Source organism: Apus apus, chromosome 25 (genome assembly GCF_020740795.1).
Source record: "Apus apus isolate bApuApu2 chromosome 25, bApuApu2.pri.cur, whole genome shotgun sequence".
Taxonomy (NCBI): Eukaryota; Metazoa; Chordata; class Aves; order Apodiformes; family Apodidae; genus Apus; species Apus apus.
This window is the reverse complement of record NC_067306.1, coordinates 86,983-113,254: the sequence shown is the minus strand read 5'-3', so window position 1 is coordinate 113,254 and position 26,272 is coordinate 86,983. Positions and strand designations below refer to the sequence as shown.

At 40.4% G+C, this 26,272-nt stretch overlaps 1 protein-coding gene across 1 annotated transcript; it reads right to left on the bottom strand.

Moving 5' to 3' along the window:
* Window positions 1-20,064: 20,064 nt before the first annotated feature.
* On the bottom strand, window positions 20,065-25,962 carry MEOX1 (mesenchyme homeobox 1). Its single transcript, XM_051640535.1, has 3 exons — window positions 25,524-25,962; window positions 21,216-21,388; window positions 20,065-20,392 (listed from the first exon to the last, which is right to left on the bottom strand). The coding sequence occupies exons 1-3, from the start codon at window positions 25,960-25,962 to the stop codon at window positions 20,270-20,272; spliced, it is 735 nt and encodes a 244-aa protein (XP_051496495.1). The 3' UTR covers window positions 20,065-20,269.
* Between the last annotated feature and the right edge of the window lie 310 nt (window positions 25,963-26,272).

Here is a 26,272-nt window from a genome sequence, read left to right as displayed (position 1 = left end):
ATACGGGAAGCAGAAGTGCTTCAGAATTGGATCCCAAAAATGGGAGACTTGCAGAGGCTGCTCTATCAGCACTGGCAGTGGAGCCATGCAGCTTTGTACCAGCACTGCCGCCAGCATCTTGATTCCTTTCTGAGAGTGCTCATGACTCTGCAAACCCTCCTGGGCTATTAGTCAGATGTTCTGTGAAAGAAGCTGGAAGAAAATTATATCCTTTCCCATAAACCCGTTGCACTTTGTTTAGCACAAAAAGAAGCATGTAGTTTCTGGCCAGGAAAGCAGCTGTATTACAGGAAAGGAAATTAAGTTTAGAAATAACAACTTGTAAATAACTTGTACTGTTGTTCTAAAGAATAAGTTTCTTAATTTTTTTTTTTTTTTACTCTGTGCTTCCTGGTACTCAGATTTTACACTATGCACAGGCAGTACCAAATCTTCTGCTTAATTTTTTAGTATGGCCTGTACCTTTGCTGTGTCGGGGTCCTGCCCTGCACCTCATGAAGCTCAGAAACAACAACAAAAAATTAAATGTTTATCAGATCATAGATGACATCCCCCAGGGCAGATCAGTAGCATGTGTACATGCATGCAACTTACCAGTCTGTCTCTGGGGCTGGGAGGAATGTTGGGGCAGGGGACTGATCGGGAGGTGTCCTGCTTACAACTCCACTGTTGCCTGAATTTGGGTGTACTTTCCCTAAAAAATCTGCCCTAAAACAGTTTTGTCTTGAAAGTAGTGATCTCCTGGCTTCGTCTGTTCTTGTGATGCTGGTTGATATGTGGCTCTTCAGTCAGGGGCGTACTTGTGTGACTGCAGGGATGACCAGAGATAAACACAGAAACTACTGGAATAAGGAATACTGGAAACACATGCAACAAGTAGTGGGCTTTTGTCAGCTACACTTGACCATGCAGCTGGCTTGCAATACTGAAATGAAAAAGGACATAGTCAACTGCAGTAGTAAGGAGGTAAAGAAAGTGCTAGTAATTACCAAGCAGTCAAGGCATGAGAGAGGAACCCAGAATTCACTTGTAGTACAGAGCCACGGTACCAAAGTAAGACACACAGCTGTTAGCAGGTACTAGCAACTTATTCCATTATGGTTGAACTAACCATCAATAAAACCTAATCAATGAAATCCCTTTTAAGTTGGTTGGATCAGTGACCCAGAAAATAGCCCCCCTGCAGAAAAGGAAATGATAGTCTATAAAGTGAGAAGTCAATGGGAAAAATCTATTAAAGAGAGTGAGCTATAAGAAGACCTTTGGTGTTAACTGAAACCTTTTGGAAAGAAGCCACAAAACTCAGAGCGGACTTTTAACTCTCCAAATGCCGTAATGCAAGGAAAGGGCTGTCTGTCCTGCTGCCGTTCAGTAGAGGGCACTGCAGACACCCGACTCCCGCCAGAGCGGTCGCACATCTGCAAGGAGATGCCTGTCAAGTGGGCAGATGCAGCAGAAATAGCGGGACAATCAGTCAGGTTTTCAGACTCGGCGGAGAAGTTTTCAACAGGGAACTGCAGAATACCCAACAGGGAGGTGATAATGATGATCGCTGCTCTAGTGGCAGGCTCATCTTGCCAGATTTTGAACTGACTTCTCCCCCTGCCAGTCAATTCATAGTGTACCTAGAATTGTCACTCAGCTTTTTTGTACTAAAGAAGTCGGCCATAAGCCTAATAATCAGTATGGCATCTTGAGCCTAGGGCAGTACAGAAGATAAATCCAGTGGACCCAAGAGTGCTTTGTGAAGGAAAGATTTTTCTGGCAGCCAAATTCAAAATAACCTACTCAACAAAAGAAGCTGGAAAAAAAAATAATAATTCATCTCACATAGGATAATTATTTTGGTCCCAAAAGCAGCTTTCCATTTTCTGTCTCTAGACAGTATTGATTGCTTGTTAAGAGTAGAAGACAAAAAGCAAGAGTCTCTGCCTTACTACTGCCCTTTCTCAGGAAATTGCTCTGTTATGTCAAGCTGAATGGGGTTCCAACAGACATGGAAACATAAATCATAGCAAAACTGGAAGAAGAATCTGGAAAGAAGTTATTAACACAGATCTCCTGAAAATCTAATAATTCAGATTATGCTATGCGTCAAATTCCAGCTAAGCTTAATTTGGCTCAATTAACTTTTAAAATAGTTTTACAAAGTGCTAGATCATCTTCCATTCCCATTCACTACATAAAATTTAAGATAAATTCAGGGATGCAAAATAAGTCGGGTATCTAGGAAAATTAGTTATCCAGAGCAAGTGTCTTGATCAATCAATACATACTTTCCTCTTGCATGTGAATCACAGTAAAGAAACTAAGAATGTTGTCAGTTCCATATGGAATAAAAAATGTCCATGTTCCATAGGGAATCAAAGGTATCAGTAAAATCTGTTTTTTTCAATTTTAAAAGTATTGGAAGTAATACAGGAAATCTGCCCCCTGGACACTTAGCCCCTTTTGCTTTTCTTTTCACTTGCTCTGACTTTTTTACTACATGTAAGCAGAAAAGGGGGGTGGAGAGGGGAGAGAAGAAAGCTTGTAAACACTGGGAAACTGGGTGAAAAACATGTGTAACCTCTGCATACCCTTTTTAAAAGCAGTAAGAAAAAGCTGTAGAATTACTATTTGAGAAAACATTTTCTAGAGAAGCTGCCTTGGGATTGGAAGGTTATAAGGCTGCAGGAGCTGAGATTTTTCTACCTGTAATACCATTATGTTAAAACTCCAGATTCTGAAAGTCTGAAAAGAGGATCCTCCTTTATCATATTTTTACCTTGTTTTCTTTATAAACTGTTTAGTCCTGGTGTTTGGCCAAGTATGCCTGCCAGAGAGAATCTGGTGCTTAGTGAGGGGAAGAAGTGAGTCATCCATTTACAGCACACATTTTCTGAATGAAGCCCCTGATGAGGCCAGTGTTCATGCTTCTCTGCCACACAAACTGGTATATGGTGTACTAAAAACCTAGCACCTGCCAATTACTTCTGTTTGTCAGAGTTTTCAGTGTAAAGTTCACGGTGATGTCTTGTCCAGACACTTCTGCTGTCTGATCAGGTTGTTGCAGCACCTTTCTCCTTCTCAAAGCACATCCCCTTATAAGAGGCTGTGATGGCCCCTTCTGAAAGCTGCTGAAGTTACGGAGAACGGGGCCTAGCGAAGCCATGTGTTTAATACTAGTAACACAGCACAGCACTGGGATGCTTCGAACTTTCAGTCCATATATGCTTCCCTATATATACTGTTCCCTATATATATATATATATATATATATATATATATATACACACTTTTCCCTTGGTGTTTAATCCTTTCACAGACTTGGGTAAAGGAAAAATACTTATTTGGCTTTGAGAAGCTTCCAGCTAAAATGGGATCAAGGATGGTGAAGTGCTGAGTCAACTTGTCACTTTTGCATCTCTGAGATGCAGTGGCCCTGGTTGCTCCAGTACTGGCACATCTCAGTCACTCATGCAGCAGCTGAGGCTCAGAGGTGTCATGGTTCTCTCCTAACTTGTAGCATCTACGATGGTCTGAAAAATGAACTTATGGTATGTCTGGATCCTAAAAAACAAGACACCATACTGTCTTTGTCTCGGTATGTTCTCCAGGCCATCGTAGAAGGGGGCAGTGCTTTGTGCCTTATGGAGGAAGACACACAGTTTAGAGCAAGAAATAATACAATCCATGCCCAAGCTACTGGATCTCAGAACCTCTTGCAGCCTAGGAGTTTGCCCTTCTCTGAAAAAAACCAGACAGGAGCAGGGAGTAGCTGATGCACATTCTTTTCAATGTTTTATGGCAAGAAACGCCTTCCACCTTGGGTGCAGCCTAGGGTATGCCAGTCAAGATGCTGCTTGATCTGTTGGGAGGGACAGAAAGGAGATGTTTGAACAATAGTTCAATCCTGGTTTGCACTCCCTTTATCTGTAGTCTCCCCAGGTCATCTTCCCCTCTTTCCAGTGAAGGAACTTCATGCTCTTTTAGTGAAGGTATCTCTTTCAGCAAATCCTATGCATTGCAGAAGCTCCTGAGCAAAGACAACCCCCTGTGGCTCCTCCTGTTTGCTCCAGTAAAGAATTAAGTGATTAATGAGGCCAGAACACATCTTTTCTCCCCAGGATCCCCAGGAGAGGCACAGCTGAATAAATACCCCATGTTATCGTGGTTTGCTTGGTTTGGAGTTAAGCTCCAGGTAGAAAGAGCACTGCCAAATGTAGGTATTGCCACACTCTGTAGCCACTGACTATCTTGCAGACAATGAGAGCAAGTCAGATTCCTAAGGACAAAGTTACTTTCCTAGCTTTTCCTGTGCTGGAACTGGAGCACTCTGACCTTCCACTGGGAGCAGGGGATGACTCAGTTTCATGCTCTTCTGCTCTTTCAGCATATGCCTTTAGATGAAGTCTCTGAGATACAGCATAGTTGGTTCAGTGTAGGCTGTTTTTTGCATTGTCAGTCATCTCTGCCCTTATACAGTGCTTTGCACCACTTCTCAGTGATAATTCATTTTCCTGAGAAGCTTTGTATGTTCTGGGCTCATATCCCTGTGGAACAGTGTGCAAAGACCCTCTTAGGGCAGGGTAGGGGGTTAATGCCTTGTCCACTTAGCAGGGGAAGGTATGTGCAAGCAATATTGCGTTCAATAAGAAGCACAGGATCCTACAGAGAGTTCTTATACCCATCATTCCTGGGCCTATAACAATTTTTCTCCTTCTCTCCCCCTGCTTATTTTGACAGACATTAGCAGAACAGAGAGGATTTTTTTCTGCTTAAAACATAACAGTAGTATCTTTGTATAAAATTTTTCCATGAAAGGACTTCTGTGCTGATGAAATCTTTCTCTTTCATATCTAGGGAACTGGTAGCATAGTAAAAGGTGAGCACACTGGAAAAAGATTACTTAATTTTCACTTTTTGTTCATGAGTAACATGAGTTCCAAAACGGTGAGTTCATCTGTGTTGCTTACTCCAAGGTAGACTAGCCTTCTGAGTGGTCTGTATTTTCCTGTGACTCCAGCCTTCTCTTGGTGCTATTCTTGTCCAGTTCAAGGTGCTCCTCTGCACTTTGTACCATGAGAATAATTGTGAATTTGTCTTCCTAAATGGAGTATCAAATCCTACGAGCTGAGGCTAGCATAATTTAATACAAAGCTATTAAAGGAAAGGTGCTGTTCCGCATCTCAGTCAATGTGGTGGCTAAAGCTACACAAATACTCAGTTCCATATTCTGTTGGGGTTTTTTATTACTTTCTTTTTTTAAACAAAGCACCAGAAGAGCTCATTGTAATAGTACAAGGCCTGCAGTATGATATTTTATTCCTGCTGTCTGGGAGTAGTACTGGAAGAGAGTAAGAAGGCTTTTTCTGAGAGACTTTCAATTTCTGTTAGTGTTTTTGCTCTCCACAAGTTGTTTCATAAACTTTTGTCTGAATATCTACAAAAAAAAGATTAAAAAAAAAAACTAAACAAAAACAATGAAAAAAGAACAAAACTAAGTCTTCAGAATGTGTACAATGCTTAGGTCTCAGTAATAATATGCTATCAGGAGATGACTGCTTCCTTTCTGGTCTTTTAGCAAATCAGTACACAGAAGGCTGATTCCCAAAGGATGAAGACTCAATATACCACATATTTCCAGACCTTAAGAGAATGCATGAAGGTTAAAACTTGGACTAATGTCCAGAGGAATCTTGAGAAGTAGATGGAGTAATTTGAACAAGGCCTCTGACTGTTTACAAAACCTGATCACTGTCAGTCTTGCATATATTTTCTTCTGTGACATAAGGCATAGCCATTTGTAGTTGCTCTAGTGGCAATGCTATCTGTTTCCTGAAATAAGTAATTTTCAGGGTTAATTGAAAGGCTCAGGCTCCGTGTTGGGCTTTCCAAGCTGCTTGTATACTTTTTGGTATGGGAGGGCAAAAAGAGGATGCCCGGAGTTTGTGTTCAGCCACTTGTTTCACCAGGCTCGTGAATAGCTGCAACTTGTGTAATTAAGAACAGGATGCAAATTCAGCAAAAATGGAGAAGCAGTGTCATAACTAGGATAGAAAACAACATATTTTTTAAAAAAATAAGATCTGTATTTATGTGTTTATGTACATGATGTATTTAACTAAAGTGTGTTAAAGTGCCTTGGACTTTAAAACAGAGGAACTCTTCTGTAATCCGTTTCTAAAGCACACAAAGAAAGCTGTTGATTTAAGATATACAGAAAAAGGCATGAGGAAACCTGCTGAATGCTTAGGGTCATGGATTACACTACTAACTGCTGACTTGGGATCAGACTCAAGGTTCCTGAGAGATGGAAAAACATTTGGCACTGTTTTTCAGTGAGCCTAACTGACTAACATGAGCTGGCTGAGTGAACACAGAGACACTAACTAGGACAAATTCCACCTTCCTCTGAAATTTCCAAACTTCTTTTTTCCTGTCAGATTCCAGACATATGAAATTTTCTTGGCATAGACCAATTCCTGGCAACATCTCTCCTCTGAATCACAATAACTCAAGACTTGAAGGTTAACTTATTGACAGTGTGGGAAGAGAAAGTGCTTGGCTTTGTAGATAAAATACACCCTCATCTGCCCGCTACTCTGCCTTCTCCCTTACATCTTGCCTGTGATATTTCTTATTTTCTGGAAAATTTGAATTTTAATTGATTCCAAGGGTTGCTGAGCCCAGTTGATACTGCTGGTCCTATGATAGTGTCAAGAGTGAGTACATTCTTCAGATAGCAAGTAATCTCAACCTGACCCCAATTAAATACAGACCCTGGATTTAATTTCTCTCAGTTCTTACCAGCCATAACAAATTAGGTCATTCTGTGTTAGTGAGACATTGAAGCAGACACCACTGGGAAAGTCACAGGGGACTCTGTGATCCAGTTCTGTTGCAGCATGCATGAAGGAGATGGAGCAGGTCATATCTTCCAGCTGCTTTTTAAATAGGAGCCATTGAATACTTGGCAGCATAGTTGAAGAGTAGAGGAGAACTCTATATCTAAGTTTTATTTAAATTTTGTTCACATAGTGAACAAATAGTGAATGAGGCAATATTTGACACCTATGTCTACCTATCTTGCATAAAATTACTTAGTTGTACCTGTCCAAGCCCTTGTACAAAAATTCAGCCAACCAGTCAGATGCATCAGGAGCTCAGATGTACATTATAGACATTTGAACTGTCTTTGCTTGTTGAAGACTCCATCATTTTTATGCAACATGCTGCAAAGATTGCACGGGGCTTGTTTAAGAGACCATCCCTCTGGCTTTCTTAGCAAATGCGCTGCGGGAGAGGTGATGACTGATAGATTTCTCAGCTTTGAGAGATTCTTCTGAACTAGTACAGCACCATTAAGAAGGATTCTTTATTCTGTGGAAGAACTTTTTGAGCTCATTGTGACCCAGAAAAATGTGTGGAAAGGGTGCTGAATCCAACATTCCAGAGGCTGAAATTTATACCTTGGATTCGAACAGGAAAATCCAAAGGACTCTTTCTTAAAATTCTTTTGAGGAAAGATCTACCTAAGGTAATGTCCATACTGCCCGAGACTCTTAAGTTCAACATTTCTAAAGCCTCTCCCTCACAAACAGCTTGAATTCTAGGCTAGAGCGAACACCAAAATGCATTATTAATAAATTATTGGTTATGGCAGAGACATTACAGAGTATAGCAAAAAGGAAGCCTTTGCAAACTGGAACCAGGACAGAAATATAGAGCTTGCATTTTGGATGAGCAATTTGTTGACAGGCAAGTCCTAAAACTAGAAGAAATTAAGGCTGAGTGTGAATAGATAACTGTTTTCTGACATAATGCTTGGCATGCAGCAGTGGTGCTGTATGTGACCATTTCCTCACCTGCTGCACAGGCAGTTGGAAGCTAGAAATTCAAACACAAATTACTCTGCAAACACCAGTCACTTGCCTTTGCCTTCACCCCTGCTGGGGCAGGAACAACCAACCTTAAAGGGAATGTTTAACGTGTGTAAGAGAAGACATAAGTGACCACAGACAGGAAATCCTCAGAGACAAGAGCAAGGGCTGAACTTGAGCAGCAGTATGCACTTAAGCACTGTACCCGGTAAACAATCAAGGCAGGTAAGCCAGTCTGCCCTCTTCCTGTTGTGCCTGAACAGCTTCTTACAAAGTCCCAGGTATTCTAAGAAGCATATTCTGGCAAGTGTTGGGTAGGTTATTTAGTATTTCAAGAAATGCACTCGATATTAGCAGCTAGTTTCACACCTGTAGAATAAGCATATTCCTTTTGTTTCCAATAAAAAGTTACCTGCCTTTAACCTTGTTGTATACCATTGTCTAGCTCTCAATAGAGTAATGTAGTTTTTATTTGTGAAACCTCATACTGTTAAATACAATGAGCTCATCCTTTTTCTTGGCATCATCTAATCTTGATTCTGGCAGAGACACAATGAAATTACAGTAGAGAGAAGATTGTAAAGAGAGAGCTCATTTTTCTCCTAAAAATAATGCTAGTCAAGTTGGCCCTAGCAACAATGGAGGAAAGTGGGAATTTTTGACTGGCCTAAGAATATTTGACCCCTACATGTGATTTCATCTGCAGTTCTAGAAAAATTCAGGCACAACTTCCTCTCCAGCTGCTCTTGTTACTGGCTGATAAATTCTCACAATTAAAAGAGAGAAATACAAAATACATTATAATATATAGCAGTAATGAGATGCTGTGAGCCAGACTCTGATCTCTCAAAGCTGAGTTACTCCTTACAGCACCAGGATAAGAATGGTTTTGTTGTTGTTCTACCCGATAAAGGCTCCAGACATTTTCGTTCCCTTACCAGCACTCTTCCAGCATTGTCCCCACTTCATAGTTAGGAGGGTACATAGGAGTATTTTTTGCTTTCTTCTTAATACTTAGCTATTTAACATGATAAAATACCTTTGAGACAGGGCCTGAACTGAACACTGATGCTCTAATTTTAAGTAGTGTATCATGGTGCTACAGAATGCAAAAGGTAAATGACTCAGGATGCTTTCCACAGAGTTTGTTTCTCTTATGGCTTTGTGTGACTTTATGAACAGCTCTGGTAGAATTGGGAGGTTTGTTCTCTTAAGTAATACTGCAAAAGCACAAGAAGTTTAATTACTGCAGTAGAATTACTTTTTCCATGCTTACTTACCTAATGTTTGAATGGTTGGAAATGTCTTCTCAGTATGTGCATTAGAGATTTCCTGCCTGGAGTGTGCAAAGGACTCTGAGCATTCACAGGATATTAAACAGATTCATAATGGAACCTAACAATATAAACATGTCTTCAGTGCAGACAGGAATACCACATAGCCTTCTGTTGTGTAATGTAAAACATATCCCAGTTGTGTCTGTGTTCTCTTCTGCAAGTAAACGAGAGATGTGCCTAAAGTGTTTCCCTGAGACAGATGGTTTCTCATTATTTGTCTTTTTATATACTTATTCTTTAAGGTAGTGCTTTAAAGACCTTTATTATAACTTTGCCATAAATCAGTCCAGCTAAATTAGGGACACTTGGAGGAAAGCCCATGCTGCTGCTCCTTTTAAGTAAGACGCCTTATTTTACACTGTCTCATTTTCTTGGTAGAATGCATGGAGTACCGGACACATCCGTATCAAAGGTACCGAGGGCACGTCCTGCCCTGGCGGCCCCGGGACGGGCTCTCCCGCCGCGCCGCGCGCCCCGTGCCGCCGAGGTCACGTGGGGTGTCACGCGGACCGGTGCCGGGGCGGGGAGTTCCGGTTCCCGCCGCCTCTCGCTGGGGCCTTAGGCTCCCTCTGGTGCTCCTGAGGACTCGGCTGAGTATGACCTTGTATAACTTTTGTTGGTGCTTGTATGAAGTTTGTTACTTCATTAAATCCGTTTCTATTTCAACACGCGGGGCTTCCTTCCTCCTCTCGGCTGGGGAGGAGCCGTTGGGTGAGAGAGCAGCTGCCTCAGTTTTGCCCGGGATATGGCTAAACGAAGACGCAGTCCTGTGACTAAGCTTCTATTTTGGAATTATTTTTCTTTTTACTTTTTATTTTCAAAGTCTTTTGTGGAGACTTTCCCTTTACCTCTTCTGTGGTGTCTGTTTTTTTGTTGTGGATTTTTTAAAGTTGCCTGGTCATTTCCTAGTCCTGCACATAACTGCCTTTGCTCTGCCCTGTTCTTTCTGGCAGGGCTGATGAGCACTTAGTGTAATTTAGAGGGGAGTTACTGCCTTTGCAGCCAGCAGCAAACCACACATCATGCCGAAGGAAGAGCCACAGTTGGCCTTCACTCTTTTTGCGTAAGACCGATTCTATAACATTTAAAAATGAATGTGAAGCATACAAAAAGAAGATACTGGTATTTGTTTGTGGGAGATTTAACATAAAGGAGCACCTGGGCTAGTGCTGTTGCAGAAAGATAGCAAAGGAGCGAGGGTGGTAGTAGAGGGAGATATCTTAAAAATGAGGGTTCAGTTTGTTTTTTTAAAAACTTTCTTATTGCCATGTAATGCCAGAATTCTCTTAAACTCTCTTTCTCCTTTCCAACATGTGAGAATGCCCTGCCAGGTTTGATCAAACTGTTGTTTGGCTTGTTACCTTCTTTATGGTGTGTCTACTATTGAAAAAGCATATATTTTATACTGAAAGTATAAAACTGTAAGGATGTTTGTGGTGAGTATTGAAAGGAGGAAGCAATTCTTTTTCTGTTGTCTCTCCCATCATCAGCTCCACTGTAGTTGCTGGGCTAAGGTTCACCTGGTAATCTGGGTGACAGATTATCATTTTGTATGAATGTGGGGCATTGGAATCTTTCACTGAATTAAAATTTAAAGGCTATAAGAGAGCATAAATGCTAATTCATGTCTGTTTCCTGCTCCAAAGCCAGGGATCCACAGCATGATTAAAGAAAGTTTAAAAAAGGTTTTCTTTTTTTTAAAAAGGAAAGAGAAACATGACTCAAACCTCCATGGTATGAAGTCACCATCCTGTCTGTTACTCACTCCCATTATCTCTTTGCAATCTGTTCCCAAAGGAGCTTGCAGACAAGTGGCTGTTTACCCTTGTGTAAAAGCTACTTAGAAAATAAATAAATACAGCATAGAAGGAGGGAACAGTGGTGGAAAAGTCTGGTACTGTATGAAAATCTTTGCTTTGTGTAGAAATTAAACCAATGTGGCATTGTGTGAGGGGAGGGTGGGGAAAATAAGCTGTAGGGCTTGGCAGACACCTGCCCATACCCAGTATTGCACTGGAAACTGAAAAAATCCATCATAACTGAGAAATACACCCTGAAAGGTGATAGCCTGAAGCTGAGGTTATTTTACAGCTGCACCAGGCAAGTTCCAGTCAGACAGAAACCCTTCTGCTGTAATCACTGAAAGAAAATGGATTTCCTGTCTACCTAGAAGTGTTGCATGGATCCAGTCACTAACACAGACATATAATATTTCTTGAAGGGGCTGTACACTCCTTAAGGGAGGGGAATTATCCAAAATATGAGATAGTGGCTGATAAAACTTCGTATGAGCACTGCTAGAGGTGACGGAATAAAGTGGGGTAATTGGAAAGTTGTGTGTCTATTCTGTAAGCTGCCCTGATCCATTGTGTGTGCTTGTCTCTGTGCATAGGAAATTCTACTGAAAGTAGGATTTGTAAGCTTTGCTCATGCAGAGTATGCCTCAGTCAAAATCTGTGAACTCGTTCCTAAAATGGCTCTTGGTTTTCCAGGCAGTGTAAACTGAAGGGTTTGGTTCCTTAGTCACACTGTGACCCCCAGTCAGGAGCACTGTACATGTGGGGACTTGAAGGAATATCCTCATTAGCTTGTGACTTGTCAGGGTTGGAGGAGAACTGGTGGAGAAAAAAGCACTTTTAGTTACTCTGGGACACCTCAGGTGCCACCTGTGTGCTCTGGGTGCGGCCACCTTTCCTGCAGCACCCTGTGTGCCAAGCCGGGAGCAGCATGGTATCTCTGTGCCCTGATGTCTATTTCATCTGTGAGTGGGAAGAAATTATTAATTTCCCAGTGCTGGGATGTGAAAGACTACTGAGAGGTGAAAGTGTAGGATTCTTGGCTAGGACAGGAGCAAGTCTACTTTGGGTGACTGTAGAAGCGTGAGATAAAGGTGATCAAGTGGAGCTCTGGCCGCCTCCAATTCCACTGCATTCCTGTCAGTAATAGTGGCTCACTCTCCCAAAAAATGTAGACATTGCTAAACAGGAGCACTCTTTGTAGAGTTAAAATGGCTGTGTACGAGCTCAGCAGCTATCACAGTGCCCTAAGTGAGGGATTTACATGTCTCCACAATGTCATACACATGCAAATTCTCAAGCTGCCCATAGACCAATGTTATGTAAAACATACATGATGCTCCATGAGACATGGCAGCTCTGGAGACCTTTAAGAGGCATTAGGACTTCCAGTGGTTTGCATTCAGAGTAGTTGTGGGTTTTTTTCTGTGTAAAATGCTGAGAAAACCTCTGATTCTTACCCAGATTTCCAGCCTGATGTATTTTCAGCTGAACACTTCTCCAGCTTCCACAGAAATACATTTCTCTGCCATCTGCTGTGTGTTAACCTTTGCACCCTTAACAAAACATCAGGCTTTGCTAGCCACGTGATAAGGTGTAGTCAATGAAAAGCAAAAAATGACAGGCTAGGTTTTTACTTCCACGTTATGTTGACAGACACTGTTGCTTCTACAGCAGAGCAGCATCTCAGCAGAGATTAATGTTTGGTGTCACTCCTTTAGACCCAGGAAGATGTGATCATACTTGGCCTTAGGAGTTGGAAAGAGAGAGCTTCTAATTCTAAAAGAAACTGCAGGGTTGCTTTCATAACTGGTAGGATGGAATCACCAACCAGGGGGGTTGCAGGGCAACACTCTCGTGACATGGCTGATCACAGGTGTGTTTATACAGGCTCAACCCATGTGCCCAAGATTTTTCCATTTCTGTTAATATTTGCACAGGTCATCTATACAGACGACACTCAGTAGCAATATAGTATCTTGTGTCAGAATCGCTGCATCTATTTATTAGTGTAAGATTCATGCTTCTCTCAGCTAGGATTAGAAAATATCTCTTATTCCTGAATATGGAAAAAGCAGTATTGCAATTGCTTTTATAAGGACTATGGGATTTGTCAATAAAATACAGAATATTCTGAATTATATGGAATATTTAAACATGCTATCTGGAGCATCTACGTTATCTCCTAAAACTGGGCAACTAATGAAACAACAGTGGTAGCTTCTTCTAGAAGGCATAGGTTGCACATATCTTTTCAGTGCACATGCGTGTTTATTCTTTAAGTTGCAAATTCAGGCACAGCTCTTCTAGCAGTGTTTACAGTGTGAATCAAGTGTTTACAGTGGTCCCATGGCATAATCATAAGCTGTGTGTTTTGTTGGACTGGCACTGTTTTATCCAACACTAACCACCCAGCTTGATGAGAGAGGATATGCAGAAACCAAATATGCAACAGTTGAGGCAGCTGCTCTCTACAACTAAAGATTTAGATTGTCTTGGCCAAGATGTGCACTGAAATAAAGTCTGACAGAACACAGTCATATCCTGTGTGGGACTTCTCTCCATCCCTTGCTCAGTAAAATAAAGTTTCCTTGTCAGGCTCGATCCAGAGGATTTCCTGCAACAGGAGAGTAGGCTAGTATTGTTGGTGCATCTCTAGAGACATCTGCCCCTGCTTACCTTAGCAATAAACAGTTGCAGATAGAGGCTGCCAGCACAAAGAGTAACCCTGATTAATGAGGAGAGGCCAGGCTGTTGGAAAGCTCACACAGGTACCTACCCTGGATTTGTGAAATTCATTGTGAAAGGATCTTTATGTTCTCAACAGCTGAAACAGGGTGCTGCAATGTTGTTTCTTTAGAAATTAAAGGTTACAAGAAAGGATTGAAATGCCAAGTTAATTGCTTTTATCTAAAGAATTTGAAGTGATTTTCAACAAGAAGGGTTTTGATTTTGTGAAGTATAGATTGTTATTTTTTTTTCGGCTGGGATTAATCTTAATTCCAGAAGTCAGCACATATCCAGTATCTTTTGTCTTCTCTCTACATGTGTATACCCATGTATAGATATTTATTGTGCTTTTGCTGTGCATCTTTAAATTTTACTTTTTTTTTTTTTTTTGACAGATTGCTTCTCCAGATTATTAAATGTAGGAAAGAGAAGCATCCATGTTTGGTTTGGTTTGGGTTTTTGTGTGTGTTTGTTTGTTTGTTTGTTTTCACAGGTTTACTTCACAGTTGGCATTCTGTCCATCATACTTTTTTGTGACTACTATTCTGACTCTGATAGTGTTGTATGGAGCTCTTGGGAATGTGTCAAAGTACCATGTTGGAAGAGATGCCCGTACTGGGTAGCTTACATGATAAAGAGATGCATTGTTCATCTTCCACAACTTTATTACCTACTACATAGGAAAAAACTGTCAGAGGAAGCTCTGGAAAGGCAGGCAATGAATATTTAGTAGTGTGATTGCAACTGGCTCAGACTTGTGCACAGGGGAGGGGAATAATTGTCTGCCCCAGAAAGGTCACAAGTGCCTTTGGACAAAAAGCAGTGGTTCTGCGTGAGCAAATCCTATGGACAGACACACTAGATACCTCTTGCTTGTTCTCTGTTAGCACCTTGTTTTCTCAGCCCTTGCAATAAAGCGTCTTGGAGATATAGAAGGTATAACAGTTGTTTTTTTTCTGAGTTACAGCCAAATCAGTTTTACCCTTGGGGTGCACAACTCTTCCTTCCACAATTTTTGCCTCTTACACTGTCAGGGAAAAGGACGAGCCGGTGGTTTAACAAAACAGCAGCAAGGATATGCCACAGCTCTAAAATGTGTTTGAAGGGAAACTGAGCTGCTGCTTCAAATTTTTTGCTTTGCTGTCTCCATAATGAAATAGTCATATCCACTTAAGTAATACCTTATGAAAAAGGACGTGTTGTGTTTTTATTGGACAGCTTTTATTACCAGCCTCAGTGAAAAGTGCAGTTGTGAGCAAATATCCATTCCTTAGGCCTTTCATCAGCTTGTAATCCTGAGAGAGAATGGTTCCCTTTCAAAGAGTTGAGACTTGCACAGCAGGAGTGTTTACATTTTCCAGGGCCTGTAGTGATAGGATAAGGGGCAATAGTTTTAAAACTAAAAGAGGGTAGATTTATATTAGATCTAAGGAAGAAACACTTTAAGGGTGGTGAGACATTGCCCAGCTTGCCCAGAGATGTTGTGGATATCTGTTCCTGTAAGTGTTCAGGGCCAGGTTGGAGGGAGCTTGGAGCAATCTGGTCTAGTGAAAGATGTCCCTGCTTTCATGGCAGGAGGGCTGGACTAGATGGTTTTTAAGGTCCCTTCCAACCCAAACCATTCTGTGATTCTATTGGCATGACAAAGTGGCAGGAAATTTGCCAGCAGGGTGTCAGTTCATGGATTATAACAATCACACTATTCATATTGGCAATTTGAAGGTTATCTTGTTCTGAAATGAGGGGCGTATGAAGTAGATTGAGGAGAGAATTTGCCCTGCAGTAAATGCCAAAGCACTAGGAGATGAAATTCTTCAAAGCAGAAACCTCTTCTGTAAGCTATCCATAGGCCTACTGACGTAAAACTGTCACACAGCTCCTCCAAAATCCTCTTCTACTCAAAAGTGACTAACAATGTTTCCAAAACAGCAATCTGTCACTTCCTTAAGCTCCAGTGATAACACACTAGTTTAATGGACCACGTAATTTTCCACAATCCCTTAGAGTATTGCTGAGTATGTCTTTATACAGGACAGGTTGTTCTCAGGGGCTAAAAGAGCTTTGGGAATGAAATGTGTTCTAGAAAAAAAAAAAAAGAAACAAAATTATTGCTATGACTTTGCTATTGTCAAACCATTGCAAATAGGTTTTAATGAGCTATCTACCATTTTCCATTCCTGAAACATACCTGTCAAAAAAATTCAATTCCCTTTCTCAAGGGAATTTGTCAAGAGTGAGTAATAGGAAATAATGTATTTTGCTGGCAGGCCCTATGTGTGTGTCCTTTGAATCACATAACATATATACACATCATTAAAAAACTCTGAGTAAATACTTAAAAGTTGGAGAGCTCGCTGCATAAGTCTATAAATACAGTTTACGCAATTAAAAACCATGCGGTGGTATTCTTAGACAACAGCTAGACAGCTAGATCAGGAATTTGTAGTAGCATCCTCTTCTAAAATCATACCATTGCTGCTCAGTATTCTGATCTCTACTAAGCTGATTTAGCTGGAGGAATTGCTAGAGAGGGGTGGTGTAGTTGACATTGAAAATCCTCAGAAGAGGCAACACAGATACAAAGGACTACAGCTCATATTTTTGTGTTTACAGAGATATCCCCATTCTCTGTAGCGTATTTGCACTGGCCTTACATGGGAAGAAAGGTTTGCTTCTCGGCCTGCATGTGCTTCCTGTGGAAGACCTGCCAGACCTTTCAGATGTTACATGAGTGATTTTGTTCTCAGATTATTTAATGAGAATCAGGCATGGGAAACATTGCCAAACATCCCCAGGTAGCTTACTTCCCTTCTGAGAGGAGAATAAAGCCTGATGTGTATTTCTGCGAAAAATGATTGCAGGTCAGAGATTTTGCTCCCAGGTGGCAGACTTTGCCTGGAAGATTCTTGGCACCAGAGGTTCAGGGGTCAAATGCTTTGATGTCAGGAGTGAAATGTTCCTTCACAAAGCACTGAGGTCTTAGAATAAGCAGATGGTTTCATGCGGAAACTGCCTAATCATAAAATGATCTCACAGGTGACTTGCACCTAACTTCTCAAAAGCGAGAGTAAGAACACTTTAGGAGCTGTAGTTATGGGTATAGGCTGACATCCCATTGACTAGTTTTTCAGTGAATAAGTATGCAATATACTACTGATGACAACTTCCTTGAAGGGGAAGATTTACTAGCCTTCTTTCTCGATGAGGAGCTTATTTTGGTTTATATTGGTAGCCAAGATCCTTAAAGTTTTCATCACAAAATAGGTGCTTCTGCAGCTCGCAGACTTTCTAACTGCAGTAGGGAGGAGGCATTGAGGTGATATACAGTGTGTAATTGGCTTAAGCATTTACAAAGAAAGGAGTAACAAAGAACTCTTGCCCCATGGTTGTTTGTGTGCCTGGAGATGAGAATAGAATTTCTGAGGTAGCACTAGAGTTCTTCACAAAAACAACTTTCTTCAGTGTTTGCCAAGAGCTAAACTAGTGAGTTTAGTCAGAAGCTTAATCAGAAGGCACCAAGGTTTAACCAGAGCTGTAGGCATTTTCTCTTCTTTAATTAAACAGTGAATTGTAGTTTCTCCTCTGTGCATAGGCAGTTTTTTTAGCCAACTAGTTTTATGTAGCCTGAATAGTGAGGTTATTCACCTATTATTAACGTCAGGTTTGTAACCCAAATAATAGTACTCTGTCATAGTACACCTCAGTTTATTGCTGTTGGAGTAACTGGGATCCAGTCGTAACTTCCTGTCTGCAAGATCACTTATCCAAGCATCATACCCATTCAGACACAAGTGTCCTGGGAGGAAATTGAGGGTAGTTTTTCCTTACCATAAAGAGCATAAGAGGCATGGGTAGATTTAGCTCAGAGAGAGGACATGCATACTCCTAATTATTTTATCTGATTATTTATTAATTAATTTGCATTAAATGAAGCATTCATTTAAGCTTATGGTGGCAAAGTGCTTGCGCTTTTTTTTTGCCTTTTTTTTTTGCTTTTTTTTCTTCAGAGAGATAGATGGACTCTTCAGGGTTAACATGCGTGGTGAATATCTGTCTAGCTGGTCTGAGAAGTAATGGGAATACCCCTCTGTGAATACACACTCAGGATTTAAGTATGTTTGCATCTTTGCTGAGATCACAACACAGTTTGTGCGGAGGCCCTGTGAAACATCAGTAATGTGTTTTTTTCTTCCTGGGAGGATTTGTTTTGCTTTGTTAATAGTTGCTAAGTGTTGGAGGCATGCTGCAAGTACTATGGTGTGGGAAACCACACAGTAACACAGCCAGCTCCCTGATCCTGCTGGGTGGTGAGTGGCAAGCAGCTGCTGCTGCAGACAGCGGACTTGATGGTGCTTTGTCCCTCAAGCCAGTAAGGAATCTCCTCCAAAGCAAAGCCCTTGTTTCCCTGTGTATAAACATCAATAAGGGCATCCTGATGTTTCATTGTTGCCATTCAGTTTGTCAACTACATAATAGATTTAGTGACTTTTTTTTTTTTTTTTTAAGCAAGAGACTCTCCTTTCTCCACCTACTAGGTTTGGTTTGAAGTGGAAAACACTTTGTGTATTTTCTCAAGTCTCTTTGCTTTTAAATAATTTATTTTTTAAAATATTTATTTTTAATTGGTTTTGCACAAATATATACTCTAAACTGTTTATATTTTCATCTTTGAAATATAGTTTGGAGATGCTATGGAATATAATGGATGTTTTCTTAGAAACAGTAATCAGCTCTTTGAAAAGAATACAGCGGCAGTGTTAAAAAAAGAAAAAAGTTGATATTTATCTATTTCGATGTCTTTTACAAGTGGAACAACCACAGATAAGTTTACAAATATATCATCCAGATATGCAATTTATATCCGGCATCTCTGCAGCCCACATTAAACCCCAGTAACAATGCATCAGAGTAAGGTTACAGGAAGATGATATGCCATAGCTGCAAATAATGGTTATCTTTCAAATATTTAAAACGATGTTTCAGTATTCTCAATAGTCAGTATGATATTCTAGTGTAGAATTCCATTTAAAATAGTACATTAAAGAAAAAGTCAAACGAAATGGGAACAGATACAGTAGTTTTCTAAAACTTCATAATTTGGTATACTACAAGTTTCGGGTGAGAGAGGGGATAATTTCAAGTGGAAGTGTTCATCAGACTCCTAGTGGTGGTGCCATGGCAGTTTATGATTCTGTATTGGAAAGCTTCTTTTACGTATTATTTATATTAGAAGTATGGGCAACTGACTGTCAGCTTTAGTGGTTTTAAAGATTGCTAGTAAAGTTTTTTGGTGTCCTCAAACCCTGTCAAAGACCGAGGTGATGAAAGATACAATATGTTTGCATGTTTTGAGAAGCACAGGTACTATACATTTGTGTGAAGTATTTGATCAGTTTTGAGCACTAAAAATTAAAGCTTACAAAAAATAACCTATTAATGGGAAATTTGCAAAAAAGGCAGAGTCAGTCACTAAATGGGAAATTCCATAAATCCAGGTAGTGATTTAGAAGAGTAAGTAATGAGTGTAAATCCATACAATACCTAGACTGTTTTTATATGTAATTTAAATATACACGTATTTATTTGGAGGAAAGTTTTATCTCTAATGAAAAATGAAACAAGACAGTCAACTCGGTTAAATCACTCCAGATAACATTATTTTCTGCTTCTACTTACAATCCTGAATTCACAAAGAAATCTGTGGGTTTCCAGAGATATACCATAAATATAAAAGGAATACAGCACTGAAGGGTGGTTTTCCTTTGGTTAATTAGATTTAACTGTTGAAAAAAAATAATGATAGCTATTATGTTGAGGGCTTGATCTCTGCTGTACCTGCCTGTGACGTTTGGTAATGACTGCTTTAAAAAAATAATTGAGATCTAGCAATTTAATTTCAGGATTTACAGTACGCTTGGAAGAAGTGTCCCTCTGCAGATTGCTGCCATGAACAAAGCACGTGTCCTCTTGGACTGTCAATGTGAAAGCCATCTCTTCTGAAACTGGTAAGCAGAATTCTTTGTATATAGTTTTGGTCTCAGATTTTTATTTTGTGATCTTACTGCCTAGCCATGCAGGTGCTTATGTTGTAAGAAAAATCAGTATCAAAGTATTTATTTCTCTTCAAGTAATGCTCAAGGAAAATGTGCCTTGTCAAGTCTAAGTGCAAAATAAATAGATATGATGAGGGAAAGGCTGGATGAGAATGTAGTTGCATTATCACTTGCTGACTGATGACCTGATATTTTCTGTGTTTGAGAGCCTAGGCAGCATTACTCCTGTTTTATCTTCAGTGTTTGTTAGCTTTTATTATGAAGACACATCTGTGGGAGTAAGACAATTCTAGAGAGATTTAATGTCAGTCAGATAAAAATCTTGCCCACTCTTGTGTTTTTTTCCCCTTTGTTTTGTTTTGTTTTTTAATTGCCTCTGTAACCTAAAGTATCATATACCTTTTAAAAACTCTGGGCTACAGGTTTTGCAGGCAGGATCATCACATGGTGTTACATCCACTTTCTCCATACTCCGATTGCTGCAAGGGCTAGTCAGAGCTGGGGGAGGCAGCAGAGTCCACATCTTCTGTGTCATGTTCATGTGGGGATACTGGTTGCCCACCTTTAACACGTTTCCACTTCATCCTTCTGTTTTGAAACCATACTTTGACCTGGGTGATAAAAAGCAAATAATTACTCACTGGCTCAGCCTGAGCTGTACAAGCAGACCTGTCTATATGTGTGTGTATCAATAGACAGATGTGTGGAATTCTAGAAGAAAAGGTGAAAGGAACCACAAGTTTAAGTAACTAATCTCTGTAACAAAGGCAGGAACATTTTTTTCTAAACTGTTCCAGGCAAATGTTTCTGAGACCTGCAGAGGTAGTACAAGTCCTTGGCCTTATATCTGACTTGTCAACTAGGCATGTCAATCCAAGGGCACAGTGCATCTAGTGTCTTTTAACGTCTAGTCCAACCAGTCTAATGCTTCAGGATTTGTAATTTGCTTCACTTAATTGAGCGATTCCTCTATTGTTTACAAAGCTTTGATAAGGGAACTCTGAGATCACAGTGAGAGAACAGAAGTATCTGTCTCCACAGAACTCTGCATTTTTGTCTTTCCTTATAACCTCAAAATACTTCCTGAGCCAGGAAGAATGCATGTATCAAACATATTCTAATAATTTCTTGGTAATCACAGTCTAGGGTGATACCCATGTTCTGTCTGCAAGCCTTAACATATCAGTACATCCTAGTGAGTAAACAACAGCTCAGTTATTCCCAAATACGTCTTTAGATAAACATAATTACATTTATTAGGTACTTACAGAAATTTGTAACAAATATGTTATAAAAGTATGCAGAGGCTTTGTTTTAAAATACCGCTGTGCCATTGCAGAAGTACAGCCTTGAGTAACATATCTGTTTTTTAGCTTTAGGGAGAGATGGTGGGGGAGGAAGAAGAAGCTGGGGAGACAGGGATTCAGGAAGTACTTGTCTCTCGGTGAGATCCAGGTTCACAGCTATCTCATATCTCCTGAGCCTTGTCAAGTAGTTATGGTGAGCAAATTCAGCTTCCAGCTCCCGTAGCTGCTCCTTTGTGAAAGCTGTCCTTTCCTTCCGTGATTTGCTGCTTGTTTCTGCCTTGTTACTTGAGTTCTGGTTTTCTAAAAGGGGCAAGCACACACATTGTGTAATTTGCTGTTACATTGATCTGTGTGAGCATGTGTATAGCAGAGGTCTGATACAAACTACTAATTGAAGTGTTTAGCAGAAGTTTTAGAAAGTTTGTGTTATTCCCCCTAAAGCTCAGCATGACTTGGCAGTGTTGTCAGTCTTGGGTTCAAGGGAGCTGCCACTGTAGGAACTGAAGCCACTTCTGTCAAATTAATCTGGGATAAAAATAGCTAATGCAACTTGAACATGTATTTGAGCTCACCACTTAGCCGTGTGGGAAGGACATCCTTTCTAAGGGGCAGTTTCACCAGTCTTCTCCAAAAAACAGTAATTAATTTTAAATAGCTAAGTATTTCTGAGGACGGAGCAGGATGTGTAGCTTGGATTCTGTCATCCAGGCTGTGTGCCACGTGGTGTTGTAAAGAGACAGATGGTTATTCATGGCTGAAAGTTTTGTGATAGTCCAAAAATGGAAATTGGGCCTAGTTACTCCAAAGTTTTGACAACAGATTGTGGAAGATAGCAGATGTTGTGTGAAAGGACAAATGGGCTTGGAAAGATTTTCTTGCTGTACTGCCAGTGTAAAAAGAAATAAAAAGCCCAAACCTGCTCAGGAATCCCAGGTACATTTGTCTCTCTACCATGAAGCGTGCATACTTCCAGAATACCAACCAGTTTCATAGTGTGGTTGAACTGAACAGATGCCTTTCCCCAGGGCTGCAAAAAATGGGTAGGAACCTAAACAATACATTTTTCTGTGCTCTAAAGTTTCCAAAACAAAAACCGCGTCAGTCATTAATACATGTGTCTGTATGAAGAGGCAACTGGTTCCCTGCAAAGCTGTGTGCCAAATTCAGCAATTGGAGCTTGTCAGCAAAAGTCGGCTTTGCTTTATGCTTGCAACCAGAATAACTGAATCAGAATCTGGTCCCTCACTGGGTTGAACTGGTCTACTAAGAATACCCAGTAAGCAGTGCTTTGGAGGAAGGCATAAGGACTCTGTGCTGTGCAGATACAGGATTTTGGCACCAGAGTGAGCTTGTATTGCTTAGAGAGCAGCTTAGGCACAGAGGCATGGGGGTTGCTACTGCCTGTGTATGTAGAATTCTACCTGCTTAATAGATGTTTGTGGTGATCCACAGCCCAGATCAATGCTGCAAACTACTATCTGTCTGCAGTTTTTCCTTCAGTAGAAGTAAAATAAAAACACGAAGCATCTGCACAATGATGCTTCCCCCCGCCATACTAAAGACTTAGAGGGCATATGTATTCCAAGTGTTTAAATCAAGTAGTAAGACACTGGTAGGGTTTGCTGTTATGGAACATAAAATTCTGAATGCTGTCAGGAACATTAGCCAAGTGAAGTGACCTCATAAATAGTGGATTAATTGGCAGCTGATGATAAAGTAGCCAGAAGTTACTTCAGTGTACACCTCGTGGAATAATATTCAATGATGGGTGCATATAGAGGGCTATGACACATGAAATTCTGCACCGCTTTAACCTGATCAGGGACTTGCCTGATCAGTATTTTGTTTTTCAGTCCTTCTCAGGTTATCTGTTGCTACCTGCTACTATCCACTTTTACCTACTGCTTTTTATGCCACCATAGATTTTAGTGCCAATCATGGAACGGTTTGGGCTGGAGAGACCTTAAAGATCACCCAGTCCCATCCCCTTGCCATGGGCAAGGACACCTCCCACTAGACCAGGTTACTCCAAGCCTCATCCAACGTGCCCTTCAACACTTCCAGGGATGGGGCATCCACAGCTTCACTGGGCAACCTGTTCCAGTGTCTCACCACCCTCACAGGAAAATATTTCTTATAAATATCTATTCTTAGTCTACCATCTTTCAGCTTAAAACCATTACTGCTGATAGGAATTGCAAGCTTAGAAAATCCTCTTTACAGTTAGTGGCAAGACTGAGAAAGGATGGAAGGCAGGAATTCAGATCAGCTCTACATATTTTAATACAAAATTTTCCGTAAATCTTCAGTCAAGGACACTGTAGGTTTAATGTTGTTCAGGGAGTCATTACACACCGTTATCACATTCTTATTTTTACTGCGGCCTCACTAACACTCTGTATTGTTTCATTCACATAAAATAAAGCAGTCTGAATTCTATTATGTATTATATTACTATTATTGGAGATCTGGAGACTTCAAGTGCAGAGTAATGCAAATACAGTTTAGGACAGGTCAGACAGAAGCTTTATTTGTAAATGTTAATGGCTGTGGCTTGTGGATCAACAGTAGAAGCAGCTGTGAAAACTAGGTTAACTTCTATCTTCAGGTTATTTGGTGACCCTGTCAAGTCAAGACTGAGTATGACATTGAAATAACTGAAGTCTGTAGAGGAAGAGAAGAGGGTGTGCATGTTTATCCACAAGTACTTGTAGCAGATGCCCCTGTTGATCCTGTCATAACAAAGCCACTCTTTAAATGTGTTTAATATATCTGTGCTTCAAAGAAATTTTCAAAGATTGTCAAGCTTTTTTTATGATTTTTGCTCCATTCTGCTTATTTGTGCTTATTTTAGACTTTTCTCAGAATACTCTGCAAGAGCCACGTTCCAAGATCTTCACTGTGTACCTTGTAATAACTAGGGTCTACTCAAGAAGCAAAGGATTTTGCATGCCCTAGTACAAATCATGCATTCTCTAGAATAGCAGTTTATACAGACAGCAACAGTTGCTAGAAGGTAGAGCACGCTCTAATTTTCAGTGATGTCATTGCTTACAGCTTCCCTGTAAGGAGAAGTATATAGGATAGCAGCAGGTATCAAAAGAAAATGTCAAGGGTACTGAGAATAGAAGGAACGTTTGTCTTTACTTAAAACAGGGAGATGTGCTTAGGAATCAGTCTCTTTAAGAATAAGGATATTCCCCTAATCTGAGTATGCTGAAACCTGTTTACCTATGGCTAGCAAATGGTTTAATAAAAGCATTGTTCACTTTAAATTTTTCTTTTAAAAAAATTATTTGCATTTGGGTTTTTGGGAAATGTTTGCCCCAAATATGCTTTTTCAATAGAAATTATCTTACATTGTGCACAGCTGAGTTTTTAAAGAAAAAACAGACAACTGAGAGGAGTAAAGTGGGTTCTGGGCATAAAGAAGTTATTTTATGTCTTAACTGGCAGCCAATTCATATTGGAAGAGAACAGAGATAAGGACTAATTGTGTGATGGGGAGAGTGCAAATACAAGCTTGTTTAAATTGCAAAGTGGAGAAATGAAAGTTGGATGAGAGGTGGCTCTTCTGTAGCCAACCTGTAAAAACTAAAAACAAATCAGTATTTTTATCACCTTGTTCTCTACCTATTAAGTACGCATTCTGGAAAATATTCCCCACTTCATAGCAGTGCTGTGGGGAAAAGCACACTGTAGATTTTGCGTATGAATATTATAGCAAATGAAAGCATGTAAGCATCTTAATTTTTAACAGCTTACTAAGGAGAAAACAATTTTATGCATGTTTCACATATCTGGATTTGAGACAGCAGAAAATCAGGTTATATAACTATGTAGTTATTGAATATTGCACTGTAGAAATAAAATTTTGCTAGTTAGGATGACCCAGTGAAAACCGTCCACATTTTCTGCGTTGTTGGACGTTGATGGGCAAACTTTTGGTACCTCCTGTTTTGAGGTAAAAACATTTAGACCAAAGAGAACTTATATCTAAAGTGAGACTTTGCATCTTGTACCTCTTACCAAGATGTCAAAATCCTATTATAACATTTCCAACAGGCAGCTCAAGATGAGGTATCTTTGCTCTTTGGCTGCCGTTCTCTAACACTTGGACAAATGGCAGCTATGCAGTATAACTCCACATCCTAGGACTTTCAGCTCAGTGTATACACGACATGTGACTCCTGTTTAGTTACACCAAATGTGCATTGTGCTGGTGAGTAAAATGACAAGATCTGCAGGAGTGAAATACAAACACAAGAGGACATCAAAGAGCAAGCCGTTTAGTTTCAGTGTTACTGTATAAACTTCCCTAGTCAAGAATTAAAAAATATTTTCCTCATCGGCTTTATTTCTTAATTCCTAATCTTACAGGTTCTCTCATTCTATAACGTATACTACCCCACAACCCTGATTTCATATCACCTACCTGAGTTTTCCTTTTTTCTTTTGGATGTCTTTTTCTCAGTCTCATTTGTAGTATTTACTGGTACCTCATCATCTTCGTTCATACTCACTAGATTTGGGCTGCTGCCATCTGACCCCCCAGAGCCCAGAGCCAGTCCTGGATTTAGTTGTCGTCTGGCCTCAGTTGCTGCAAAATGCCAGTCAGAGTGTTGGAAAGAAGGGTGCTGTTCCACAAATGCCCGCTCCTCGTGTGGGAAGCTGTGGGGAGCAGTCACCAGACAGGGGGTTGAGAAATCAGAGTAAGAAGCAAAATCTGATTTTTGATGGAAGGAGAAGGGTGCTGATGGGTAGTGGTTCAGCCCTGAAGCTGAGGTGACATCCACATGTGTGCCCCGCAGGCACCCCCAGAGTGGGGCAGGAGGCTGTGGACTGCGCATGCAGCTGCTGCTGGTGGGATCCATTTGCTTCCACTCCTGTCCACACTCCAGTGTTCGTGACTGATTATAGCTCAGACTTCAAAGTCAGAAGAGGATCAGAGGGGAGATCTTCCAAATTTTACAGAATAGGTTTCCTCCCTAGACAATAGTTTGCTTGTGGGTTTTATGCTGTTGCAGATTTCTTACTTTGGAAGCTCTTCTAAACATCTTCATTGTCCCAGCTGGAAAATAGTAACCAGGTCTAAGCCGGGGTTGCCCTGAATTGCTTCCCAAGGCCTGAAGCTTGCTTCCCTGTGAAGGGCTGGACATGAGTGAAACACTTTTTAAATACTGT

What these genes read in the sequence shown, in the direction of transcription:
- MEOX1 (XM_051640535.1), bottom strand. Translation starts at nt 25,962, where the DNA reads ATGGATCCCACCAGCAGCAGCTGCATGCGCAGTCCACAGCCTCCTGCC. An exon ending in AAGAAAAAAGGAAAACTCAG is followed by an intron (nt 21,389 to 25,523) that starts GTAGGTGATATG and finishes TGCCCCTTTTAG; the next exon opens with AAAACCAGAACTCAAGTAAC. An exon ending in TGGATCTCACCGAGAGACAA is followed by an intron (nt 20,393 to 21,215) that starts GTACTTCCTGAA and finishes TTTATCACCCAG; the next exon opens with GTCAAAGTATGGTTTCAAAA.